Source organism: Malurus melanocephalus, unplaced genomic scaffold, assembly GCF_030028575.1.
Source record: "Malurus melanocephalus ecotype Western Australia unplaced genomic scaffold, MMel_1.1 scaffold_162, whole genome shotgun sequence".
Lineage (NCBI taxonomy): Eukaryota > Metazoa > Chordata > Aves > Passeriformes > Maluridae > Malurus > Malurus melanocephalus.
In genome coordinates, this window is record NW_026623394.1 from 1,240,423 (window position 1) to 1,252,621 (window position 12,199).

A 12,199-nucleotide genomic window follows, 5' to 3' on the forward strand; every position below is an offset into this window, starting at 1 on the left:
CATTCTCCGCTGGCCGGGCGGCAGCGCCGCAGAGGCGGTGGCCGGGCAGTGGCGCGGGGGGAGCCGATCCCGGGCAGGGCCGGAGCCTCCGCCGCGCTCCTGGGGGGGTTTCCCCGGCTCCAGCAATCCCTTTGGGGGGGCCTGTGCGGGGTCAAAGCGAGTGCGTGGCCGCCAGCCGGCCGGAGTGCCGCGTACTTTTTTTTTTTTTTTTTTTCCTTCCCTTGAATTTTCCTTTTACATAACGAGGTGGGAGGGGGCCTGGCAGCGGCAGAGCGGGGTCGGCAGTGTCCCATGTGCAGCCTGGGCAGGCAGGGAGGGACCTGATCGGGCACACGCTAAAATAAGTTACCGAGCAAAAATAAGTTGAGTAGTCATTTCACTGTTTGCAGCGTGCTCAGGATTTTAATATSTGCCTAGACTGGCACCCCTCCCTTCCCAGCTCTGAAACAGTTTGTGAGCTTGCCAGATTCTCTTCACCTGTTCTTCTTACCATGTTGGTTTTTTTTTCCTCTCCTCTGAATTTTTGTTGCTGCACCTCCGTGTCCAGGCCAAGGCCAGCTGTGCCAAATGTTGATTTGGAGAAAACTCAGGCAGCTGAGCTGTGAATACTTGAGGATTGGAACTAGAAACTGCTGACACACTGACTTACTGAAATGGATTTTGTTCTTCATTTTATTCTTTCACTCTTCATCTGCAATGGTCTTATGACCACTCTTATTGTTTTGTTTCATTAACAAGTGGTGTCAGAAGTCTTGAGTCATACAAGGTCAGCTGTAACACTCTGCTCTTGAGCGGGCTTCCTCTTCACRCTATTCTGAAATTAATTTTAGAGCATCTCCCCATACTAGTTCTCTCTGGGGTGAAGTATTTATGGTTAATTTTCTTAACAACGTATTTGAAAGCTATAGTGGAAGTTGTGGTGGTTACAGATACTTGCATGTAGTAAAATCCTTTTTGATCCCCCTCGGCAAGCTCAGTTGTGGAATTTCTGTAAAGATTCCTACAAGGATTCTTGTGTTCCCGGCTTGCACAGAACTTGAGCTGTTACATCTGCCAGACATCTGAGGCTCCAGGATGTGAGGGTAACAATGATTTTTAGTTACAGCAGTTAATTTCAACAACATCAGCAACAACAAAAACATTCTTTTTCAAGCTGGAGTTTTGCCCGCTCCAGTTGTTGAGGGACTCCCTGTCTCTGTGCTGACTCTGTGCCACCGTGGCTGCAGATGGAGCCTTAGGTGGGTCAGTGGTTGTGGGAGATGTAAGGCTTTCCAAAAGCTTCGGGAAGGAGGATGAGTCAGAGGAGCAGCGRGTGCAGGAGGAGGGATCCCTCTGCTCGCTCTGCAGCTGGAGTGTATTTGCTGATCAGGGCACAGTGTGCTCTCCCTGTCCCCGCTGGGGCTCCAGAGCTGCTCTTGGGTACTTAATGCCAGGGTCCTCGAAAGCAGCAGGCCTCTGGCCAGAGATTTTTAAAAAGGGAAAAACAAAGAGGAAGTTAAGTTGGTTCAGTGAGGGCTGTCCTGGGCTTTCAGCTCTGCTTGAATTGCTCTCCCAGTATTCACTTCAGAACCTTAAGGGCTAGAAGTAAACTTCAGAAGGAAAAAGGAAAGCTGAGTCTACAGCACAATCTCTGGTTTTATGAGTTGGAGCCCTCAGCAAGTACTTTATTTCTTGGCTCTCAAGCTCATACCACCTCTCCTGGGGACTCTGAAATACTCATTTGTCAGTGGGCAAAGATTTTCATTTGCTGGTGGCAGCAGAAGGGTGCTTGCAGGGATGCATTTCTTCCCAGTTTTGTCACCWTTTCAGTGCTAAAGAGCACGTGTAGGGAGCTGTTGGTCACTATCTTGAATTGCAGTGAGGAGATGTCACATTTTCTACCCTCCATCTTCCAACTAGACTTGCAGTTGTCCTTTTGGAAATACTTTTAATTTTCCTTCTCTCTTTTATTGAGATGGCATTTGGGAGGAGGGTGAGAAGGAGGACTGCTGGTGKTGCAGGCCCTGGAGCTGATGGAGATGATAGGAGTTGTTCACAGTGTGTATTCTGAACCTCCACAGATCTTGTCACAAAGGCAGTGGATCCTGCTGTCTTGAAGCATCCTGGGAATTAATTTTTTTCCTCCCTGTGACCTGGAAATAGTAGCTGATGAAATAGCTCTCCAGCTTGCCAGTGATCTTCAGTACAGTAGATTTTCCTGACATAGTAACTGTATTTTCTTTTGCTTTGTTATGTTATCTGTATGTCACTCAGTTATGTGAGAGTCAGACACGGCTGGTCCTTTCTGCTTAACCCTTCCCATTGTGGGTTCCAGCAAATAAATTTATGCTGCTTTACCTCAGAGACTAGATATTTTCCTATTTTAAMATGTCTGCATGAGGAAACTGGATATGTTTGGGGCTGACTACAATGACAAGTCTAACATTTCATGTTCTAATTCTTGCCTTTTGCTGTTTTTGGCTTCCTTCTAGGCTATGGAGAGCTAAATGGTAACGCAGGAGAACGAGAAGTGTCACTAAAGGGCCTGTGCTCTGATGAAGCCACCACCCCAGCATCCAGGGTACCCAATGGCAGCCAGCAGCTTGTAGATTCTAATGCCACCCCAAAGCAGCCTGTGAAGGCCAGTGCTTTGGGGAAAGCTGGAATCAAAACCAAGAACTTCATTCAGAAAAATAGCATGGACAAAAAGAATGAGAAGTCCTACGAAAACAAACACAGAGAAAACCAGTCCTCAGACAAGCCGGAGGGAGTGTCTATTCCAAACGGCGTGGTGACCAATAATTCCAGCTACATCACGAATGGCTACGTAGGCAAAGGGGCCGACAACGATGGTAGTGGCTCCGAGAGTGGATATACCACGCCCAAAAAACGGAAAGGCAGGCGCAACAGTGCCAAGGGTTGTGAGAGCTTGAATCTAGTACAGGATAAAATAATGCAGCAGGAGGTCAGCGCACCAACCTTGAAACAGGAACTTGAGAGTTTCAAGCCTGATTATAGTGAGCAAAAGGGGAACCGAATTGAAAATACTAAGCCTGTTTGGAAATACGAGGCTGGGGCTGGTGGAGCAGGCCGGGGAAAGCCTGGGCTCGGGGATGTACCGCGGAAAAACTCTGATGCCAAACCTGGGATTAGCAGCAAGAAGTTTGATGACCGGCCCAAAGGGAAGCATGCGTCGTCAGCTACATCTAAAGAGGACTCATGGACCTTATTTAAACCGCCCCCAGTTTTTCCAGTGGACAATAGCAGTGCTAAAATTGTTCCCAAAATTAGTTATGCAAGTAAAGTTAAAGAAAACCTCAACAAAGCAGCTCAAACCCCATCCACGTCGTCCTCGTCATCTTCGTCATCTGCTGGGGAAACTCAGGCCCAAACATCAAGTCGAYTGTCCCAAGTCCCCATGTCTGCTATGAAATCTGTCACTTCTGCCAGCTTCTCGAACGGGCCGATCCTGGCGGGGACCGATGGGAGTGTGTATTCCCCAGGGACCCAGCCACTGCTCTCATCTGCTGCTAGTACTGTACCATCGACCTCCTCCGAGTCAGCGCCCCAGGACATGAGTACAACTTCGACAGCCCTCGAACAAAAGAAATCTGGCCTTTTTATCTACCCTTCAAATATGCAAACTGTGCTCCTGGGTACAGGGCAAGTCGATTTCCCTTCGCAGACGAATCAGCAGAACCTGGGGGATATCTTCCAGAATCAGTGGGGCTTGTCTTTTATAAACGAGCCCAGTGCTGGACCTGAAACCGTWGTGGGGAAATCTGCAGATAATCAGTTAATGGAAGTGACATTTCAAGGGGAATATCCTGCCACTTTGGTTTCACAGTGTGCTGAAATCATTCCCTCAGGAACTGAACAACCTGTGTTTCCTAAGGCTTATGAGCTGGATAAACGGACTAGCCCTCAAATTCTTAGTGCTATTCTTAAGCCTGGGACTGCTGTTGAGGGTGGTGTCTTAGCTTTGGAGTCGCATCACACAGGTGACCTACAAAAGGCAGACACCGGTAGCCAAGGTGCTTTAGTGTTTCTTTCAAAAGACTATGAAGTAGAGAATCCTCTGGCCTCTCCCACGAACAATTTGCTAGCCTCCGCCAAAGAACAGAGGTACCAGAGAGGCCTAGAAAGGAAAGATAGCTGGGGTTCTTTTGACCTGAGGGCTGCTATTCTATATCACACTAAAGGTAATGGCTTAACTTGTTGCCTAAGGGCGTTTTCTTCTTTTTTTTTTTCTTTTATTTTTTTAAGTGCAATATTGTAACTGTGGTATGTTCCTATGTTCCTTCCAGCAATTCTAATTGTTTTAAAAATGACCTATTTTTTTTTTTTTTTTTGCTTGCATATCTCTCATGGCAATAAGGTTTGGGGAAGTTACTCAAAGGGTTGTTTAATTAACATTAAGAGGTATTTGTTTCCCTGTTCCCGTGGACAAGCATGAGTGAGGTTGGTAGGGACAATACTTAGCAGGTCCTCCTCGGCATTGGAAGGAGTTAAAGGTGTAAATTCAGCTGCTCTGTTCCAGCTGTACCAGGTGGTATTCTGTCACTGTGGAGGCTTCATAGTCTCTACTCACACCTCTGCCACCAAAGTGTTGCAGCTTCTCCCCTGGGCAGATCAGACCATGAAATTGTGGCTTTGAAGGAAGGAAAAATTATTCSTGCAGCTGTAGGTGTGATTTATTTTTTTTAAGTGTGCCCCACACACACTTTTTCCCTGCCCTTGAGTATTACAGCAAAAGCAAGACCAATCTTTTCTTATCAGCTCCTCTGTAAACTGCAGATTGAGTTCTCTCCTTGTCTTTGTAGGCCACATCTTTCAGATGATTTTATTTCTTTCATGGAGTCCTTTGTAGTCCAACTCCTTTTTTTTCCTGTTTTTTTTTTTTTTTTTTTCAATTTCCCCAATTGTCCCCAATGTTTCCCCAGGTTTTGTGTCAGCGGCTGCCCCCGGAGCAGCTTTGGGCGCTGCTTTTCTCCCTTTTGTTTTTTTTTTTTTTTTTTGAGATTGAAATGACTCAAACATTATACCAACACTCTAAAATGGGAACGAAGAGAGGGAAGCCTGTGGGATGGCTTGCTTTCTGCTTTAGCCTCAGCCCCAGAAGCTCTGGGGTCATGGGGCAGTTCTTGGCTTTTGGTGCTGGCTTGTGTTAAAGGGACCTGGTTGTGTGTTCCCTTTTGTCACAGTGTTATTTTTTCACTCTTGATCAACACACGGATAGTTCCTTTTTTTTGACCCCCTTCCCTCTCCCTGCATCCCTCTACTGTGAGGGGAACAAGGTGATCATCCTCTTTTTGTTAAGAATTGCACGTACTTATAGGAATAATGTCAAATTCCTCTATGCAGAGGGTTGGCTTTGGCAAATTTGCTGTATTTTGACCCTCTGCAAAGTTCTTAAATTACCTCTTCACAAAACTCCATATAGCATAAACTCGGATGCTTTCCTGTAGTAATAACAAGCCYAGTCATTTAAAAATAATAACTCCAAATATTTTTTCCAGGTCATCTCCCTCTCAAGACGTTARCATTTCAAGCTCTAGTCTTCTTGAGAACAGTGTTCATCAATTGATTTTATCTGGGTCCTCTCCCTTCTGCTCAGTTTATTCCAGCATTAAAGCAGGCTTTCTGTTCTCTTTTTTTTGTGTCTGCCTGCAGCCTAAATCCTTGCTTCCCATCAGAAAATGGGAGTATCAGAAAGCATAACATGGAAGAAAATCCTAGGTGATCTTTTTCTTAATTTTGCAAATACTCTCTAAAACTCTGCCTCTCTGTTTTTGTCAGCCTGAACTTGTAGAAAAGCAGCTGTGCTGCCAGCAAGGCTCATCAGCTCTTCAATTCTCACTTGCTGTGAAAGGCAGACCCCAGTGAAACAATAGGAACAACAGGAAAATAAAGAACACTCCCATCCCATGTCCTCTCAAGGAGGTGTTAACTTCAAAGCCTGGCTGCGTTGAGCTCTTCTAAACACAGGAGTTAATTACATTTGATGGCAAGAATGGCCACTTAAAGCACCCGTTAAAATACTGTTCTCTGCTCTGCTTCTGCATGTGAATGGTCTTGCTTTGAGCACCCAGAGCAAGCACCCTTATGATGGCCTGGGGATACCGAATCCTGCCCCAGCACTCATCTCTGCTGATTTCTTTTTCACTGCTGTRTTTGTGCCATCTTCAAGGTGTTACTTAGGGATAAAAGACGATGAATGTTTTCTAATCAGTGTTGTCATTAATGCAGTGATGGGTGCTCCAAACAGCTCGGGCTTGTCTTTCTCCTGTTTAGTCTTCAAAAGCTGTTGCTGTTTTACAAAGCAGGAGATTAGTCCGGGTCTTAGTACTTCCGTGATGATGGTGGGTGCTGGATTTGACCCTTGGGGTGAGTAGGGTTAAGGAGTATTTGGAGGAACGGTGCCTCCTATCCCCTCTTTATGKTTGTGAGCAGCCAGAGCTCACCTTGTGCTGTGAAATGCCTCCAAACCAGAGCTGCGGGGTGTGTTTGCAGGACAGCAGTGCGGGGGTTAATTCCCACACAGTTCTCTCCGTTTATCTTGGGCTGTTTTCCTGAAGTCCAACTCCAAGCCACTCAGTTCCTCTGCAGTAGGAAAAGAACGATTTCACTCAGTTCTGTATCACCAGCTGCCTTTTCCTCCTTGCTCGGAGAGCACGTGGGTTTGCCTGGGTCGGTGTTAGGGCATCCCGGCAATTGGGTCCTCAGACTGTTTGGTTTTGATTTTGMGAGTCGGGTGAACTTCTCCCTCTCKGATTGATCTGTTTGCTTTTGAGCAAAGTCTCGGCAGTTTGATCTTTGCATCTGCCCTACCCTTGRGGTTATGAACACAAAGAGAAGCGATCACGGGACAAGGACAGGGGTGAGTGTGGAGCACTGGAAGTGTCCTGGTGTGTTCCCTACCCTGGCTCCATGTGCAATAATTCAGTGCAAGGATGAAGCTCTGGGTGTTGCAGTGAAGAATGAGCTGTAGTCTGAGTGGTTGCAGTGCTTTTAGTGTCACAACTGAGCACCCTCTTCTGCAGTTTGTGCCTGTAACTGTGATCAGGTTATGTGGATCTTCTCTCATCCTGGACTGTAAATTGTTGTGGGAAAGCCTCCAGCTTACTCAAGAGCTGAGTTCCAGCAAGCCAGGCTTTCCTGTGCGTGCTTACCCAGCAACTGCACAGGACATTCTAAACTGTAATTGCTTCCCAGCTTCCYTGTAGAAAGATGGATGGAGGAGGTGGCTCACAGAGAGGACTGACTCTGCTACAGTGATCCTCTAACTCACCCAGTTTTTTCCCCAGAAGTCAGAGCACTGRGARCATTTAGACAGGGATGATGATGCACCCTCTTGTTCTTCTCTTGGAAGCTCTTCCTGTTGGTTTCCTTATACCCCTGCCTCATGCCTTGCCTCTTTCTTTTTTTCACCTCTGTTTAAAGGGCARAAAGAATCCCTCGATCATCTGATCTGCTTGAGTGTAAAACACGATCCTTCAATGTGGCTGCCTTCATTGACAGCCCGTGCCGCTCGCTGTTTGTGACGGTGCCTTGAAACACTCACAGGTGTCAGATCTGATTTTCCAAGGGAGATTGGATTTAGCTGRGCACTGGTGGGCTAGAGACAGCATGGATGGGCTTGGAGACAGGGATGGGCTTCATATGGGAGACTGCAAGGCCCAGGAAGGAGTGGTGCCCTTGCTTCGAGTCATTGCTCCCTGCCAAGGTTAGAGCTGAACTTCTGCCTTGCCAAAATCCTTATCTTTTTAAGGTAAAACCGATTCTTGAAGATATTTTGATCCTTCAGATAAARAGGTTGAGTGCATGTCAGCTTTATTTCCTTTGAAAACAACCTACTGCTTTAGTCCTTCTTTTAAAGACAGCTGGATGAAACGCTTCATATCRGAATAATTGTCAACGCTTTGGAGAATTTTGTCATATTCAGGCAGTTGCAGTCTTCCAGGCCAGGCTTGGCACTGACACTGGGCTCTAGATGGCAAGCTTTGTGGTGGGAAGCTCAATAATTTGCTTGTCCTGAGCTAAAAAGCAAATAATTGAGGCTTCCAGCTCAGCTGCACAGCAGTGAAGACCACATGGGTGGAGGAGAGGGAGTTGCAGGGTTTCCCTTGTGCTTGGCCCTGAGTTTCTGCCTGTGCTGCTGCTTTGTTCCTTCCCAGCATCTCAGTTGCAGCAGCATCTCTGCTCGCGTGAAGAAGCAGGAGAGCAGCAYGGAAAATAGAGCAAGGCAGCGTGGGCCAGCCAGGAGTGGCGTTCGCCGGAATGGTGAACTGGGTCAGAAGAAATAGCAGAGCTGTGAATTCAGCAATTTTCATCCTTTACATCAGGAGAGGGGAGAGAAAAAAAGCCTTGGTTTCCCATCCCCCCTGGGTAGGAAGGGGTTAGAGCTCGCTCTGTTGGTTATGGCCTTGTGGGGCAAAAGCTGATTTAATTCTCCTTCGAGTGCCTGCTCTTTCCAGTTGTCAGGCAGAGTACAATGTATGCTGTACAGCCCTGAGTCTCCACAGCATGGAATACTTATTCTTTGCTCCGTTTCCAGGGCAATCCCCATGCTTAATCATTGTCCTGCAGATACAAACAGAGAAAATCAGATGAGAATGGTCCCTTCTTGTTATTTCTTTAGTGTTGTRTTTTAGGGATAGTTTTGAGATTTGTAAGGACAAAGGAGTAGTAGCRTGGCATTGTGCAGACACTTCTGTTTGCAGGGACTGCCTCTCTGGCAAGGAAAATGTGTGTAAAAGTGCCTGTCTTAGCCAGTTACTACAGAAACACTTCTTTCCCCTCCAAGGTTATGTACCAGTCCTGCTGTAAAGTTTATTGACCTATGAGGAATCCCAGCACAATTCACTGGAGTGTGCCTTAGTCTGTTCCTGACATCAAAGCTTTCCTCCAGTGACCCTTTGTTTCAGTGATAGTCCCCAGAAAAAGTGGTTTAGGTTGATGTGGCTGGGACYGTTTGCCCCAGGCAGTTCCTCAGCAAACCACGAGCCAGCTAATTGTAAAAAATCCTGGAAAACGAGAGGTTGGAAGGGGCACAGGAGGTGACCTAGTTCTGCCCCTAGCTTGGAGCAGGGCTGGCTTTGATGCTGGGTTGTGCAAGGGTTTGTTGATGGCATTTTCTCCAGCTGGGTTGGAGTTCACTTGAGAAGAAAGTTTGCTTTTTGYCCAGGCAGATGTCTGGTGGCCTCTGTTGGGCAGGTCTTTGGGAGGCAGCAGTACTGGGGTTTGGGGCAGTGTCTGACAGACTGGACTYGGGCTGATGGTGAGGACAGCCCTTTTCTCGTGCAGGTTGAGCAACTTGAGGAGTCTTTTGCTTAAACTCACTCTGGAAGCTTTATCCAGGGAAAAGAGACTCAGGAAAAGAGCTTTTTGAGCCCAAGGAGGGAGGGCTGAAATCAGGCTTGCATGCCCAGTTCTTGGGGCTGTGTTTCCTCCTGCTTGACTGGAGGCAGGCATTGGGCAGCAGTGGCTCTGCTGAGCTACCTGTCCACCAGGTCAGTCCCCATGTCACCCTGTGATAGTGGCCATGGCACAGCACTTTTTGTCAGTCATAGGTGACCACAGCCTGGAACTGGGAGGAAAACTCACCACGTAAAGCAGAATAAATCTGAAATTCCATTTTAAAATTGACGAAAACCTTTTTTTCCTAGTTTGTGTTGCAGTTAGCCTGAGGCTTGTTCTTTCTGCTCTGTGAAGTTGTTTCAGTTGGTCAGTGTGCTTAACCTGTGCTGTCCCCTGTCCCTGTGCTTCCAGGTGGAGGGGAGGACCTTGTTCTGCTGATGGCAGGTGATATTTAGTAAGAGCTGTTATTGCATTGTTTGCTGATGGTTTTTGGTTTTGTCAGGCTGAGCATCTGCCAGCCGGTGTGTCCACATGTCTGGGATTCACAGGACACACTTCACACCACCCTCCTGAAGGAAGAAGGGAAATTGAAATCTGTAAATGTTTAGATTTGTTAGATTTTTTTTTTTGAAACAGCATTTTGTCAACTTAGTTTTTTGGTGTGTTCTTAACAGTATCTCTGTTTGTCTTATTGTCAGATACTCTTAATACCAGGAGTTCACATTCTTGCGGACTCCAGGGAAGTTAAGGCCAAACAAAGTGCACAAGACAGCGTGGTCTGTGCATGGGGATACAGTGGTGGGTGGTGCTTCATCTCTGCTTTGTATTCGATGCTCAAATATTGCTTTAATGTGCAGGAACCAACAACTCGAGCGTAGTTTTCTGCCCCTGCCTTTGGGGAAAGCTGTTAAAATAGGAGATGTTCTTTAGCTGTTAGGAAACGATGCATCAAACGGCGCTGAATGGAAAACTCGCTCCACGGGAGGTAATTTTAGTAGCTGGTTCATTTTACTTCAGGGGAATCTGCATCTGGCAGATGAGGGAGGCAGTCCCTTGCCAGCCTGCTTCTATCCCTGGGGGTGTTAGAGGCTGGCTACTATTCCCAAAGCACTTAAGGTTCCCCAATAGAAGTGCAAAGTGTTGCTGTTACTATCCTGACGCAAAAATAACAGACCTCGTAAAATTTTGTTCAGGGGCTTCCTTACAAAAGGCTTAATTGTGCRGGGAGGGTTGGCAATATTTATTTGCATGCAATTTCCTGCCCCGGGGAGCTGGAGATTGTAGCGGACAAAGGACAGATGAAGGGCTGGAGAAGGGAGGCAATTGATGGAGGTGACACTTGGCACACATCGTGCTGAGGCCATGGGTTCTGTAGGGTTTTTTCTTCTTCCTTTCCCATGCTGGTTGGTTTACTTACTGCCTTGTTTTGTGCTTTACTGCACATCCCATGTAGCTTGATAATCCCTTGCCATTCTCCTTTTCTAGCCCTTACAAGGTCCTGACACGTGTCTGGCAGCAAAGAGACTTGAAAAGTGGTTCTTGCAGGTTGTGTTCCAGCTAAATGCTCCTATAATTTTGTCTATTGAACTTGGATATTGCACAGRGTACAGTCAGTGTCTTTATAAATATTCTAGCTCACCAAATTCCATCTTGAGAGCAGCTACAATAAGTTATTTTGAACGGTTCTCTAAAGATGTGGCTTTATTCGAGGATATTTTAAAGGCAAGAGCCTTCTGTTTCTCGACATGAATGAAAAGAGCATTTARCTTTGCTGTTATTTCCTAGGCAAACAAAAGCATGTGCTTGTCCGGGGAGAACTGGGGAGGGTTTGTAGAGGTAAACTGGGGAAAGARCTGTGAGCCAGGTGTGTGGAGCATCACACCTTGCTGCTGGACAGGGTTTTGGCAGCAGCTCAGCAGAGATGTTCACACAGCAAGCCTTGTGCTTCAGCACACACACACTGTGAACCACGTGCAGCTCGCTGTGTCCAGCAGTTCTCATTTCACACACACTAAACATCAACTTGTAAAAATCATCTCTCCAGGCTCCTTGTTGAGGCTGTAACTTGCAAAGCAGCATTGGAGTCAGAGTAGTAAAGCCTGAAGTTAGATTGTGATATGTAGGACTGGTGAATGGTGATGACATTTCTGATGCTCAGCTTGGCTCTCTGACCCTTAAGACCATGTTACAGCCATCCCTTTGCCTTTTATTGCTGGCTTATTCATGTCAAATTCACAAAGTCCTGTGGCTGTGCTGCTGGGTGGGATGGGGTTGGCCATATCTGAAAGCCTCCACAACCTCCAACAGTCAAAAAATTAAAGWGTGTTTGGAGTGGTCTCTAATGGCAGCATCAATCTGCATAATAACAGTGATCTCCTTTTGCCTCCACAGAAATGGAAGCGGTTTGGAATTTGCAGAAGCAAGGTAAGGAWGTTGGAAAGAATAAATGAATCAAATTGCTCTGTGTGTTGGGGTGGGGATGACTGAGAGTGGATTGTCTCTGTGTCTGGAGATGCCTGGGTTCAGTTCTTCAGCGCCTGCAGTTTGTAGTCTGGATTTATCTCTGTTTCAGATCACTGAAAGTCAGGACAATAAGCTTAGCTATAATGGTGAGCTGTTTGTAGAGAAGCAGAGTCTGTAAAAGAGCAATAAACCCAGTGTCAAATTAGATTTAATGACTCTTCCCTATGTGTACACAAAATTGCTTTCTATTTCTGGTGTTGGGTGTCACATGCAATAATAAGTTTTAAATTCTGATGTATCCCCACAAGCCACCTGAGAAGAGGTTCTGTGTGGGAAGAGCCTTAATGTGGAGCCTCATRTGCTGCTGTGGGGAGCAGGTTCTGCTCTGGGGGAGCCT

At 46.6% G+C, this 12,199-nt stretch overlaps 1 protein-coding gene across 4 annotated transcripts in view; it reads left to right on the forward strand.

Moving 5' to 3' along the window:
- Nucleotides 1–12,199, forward strand: part of NUFIP2 (nuclear FMR1 interacting protein 2) — a 35,735-nt gene that overhangs the window by 20,130 nt on the left and 3,406 nt on the right. For all 4 annotated transcript variants that reach the window (XM_057371994.1, XM_057371996.1, XM_057371995.1 and 1 more), the window contains 2 exons: nt 2,472–4,181; nt 11,731–11,763. In XM_057371994.1, the coding sequence (XP_057227977.1) occupies nt 2,472–4,181; nt 11,731–11,763 (1,743 nt within the window). The remainder of the gene's footprint in view (nt 1–2,471; nt 4,182–11,730; nt 11,764–12,199) is intronic.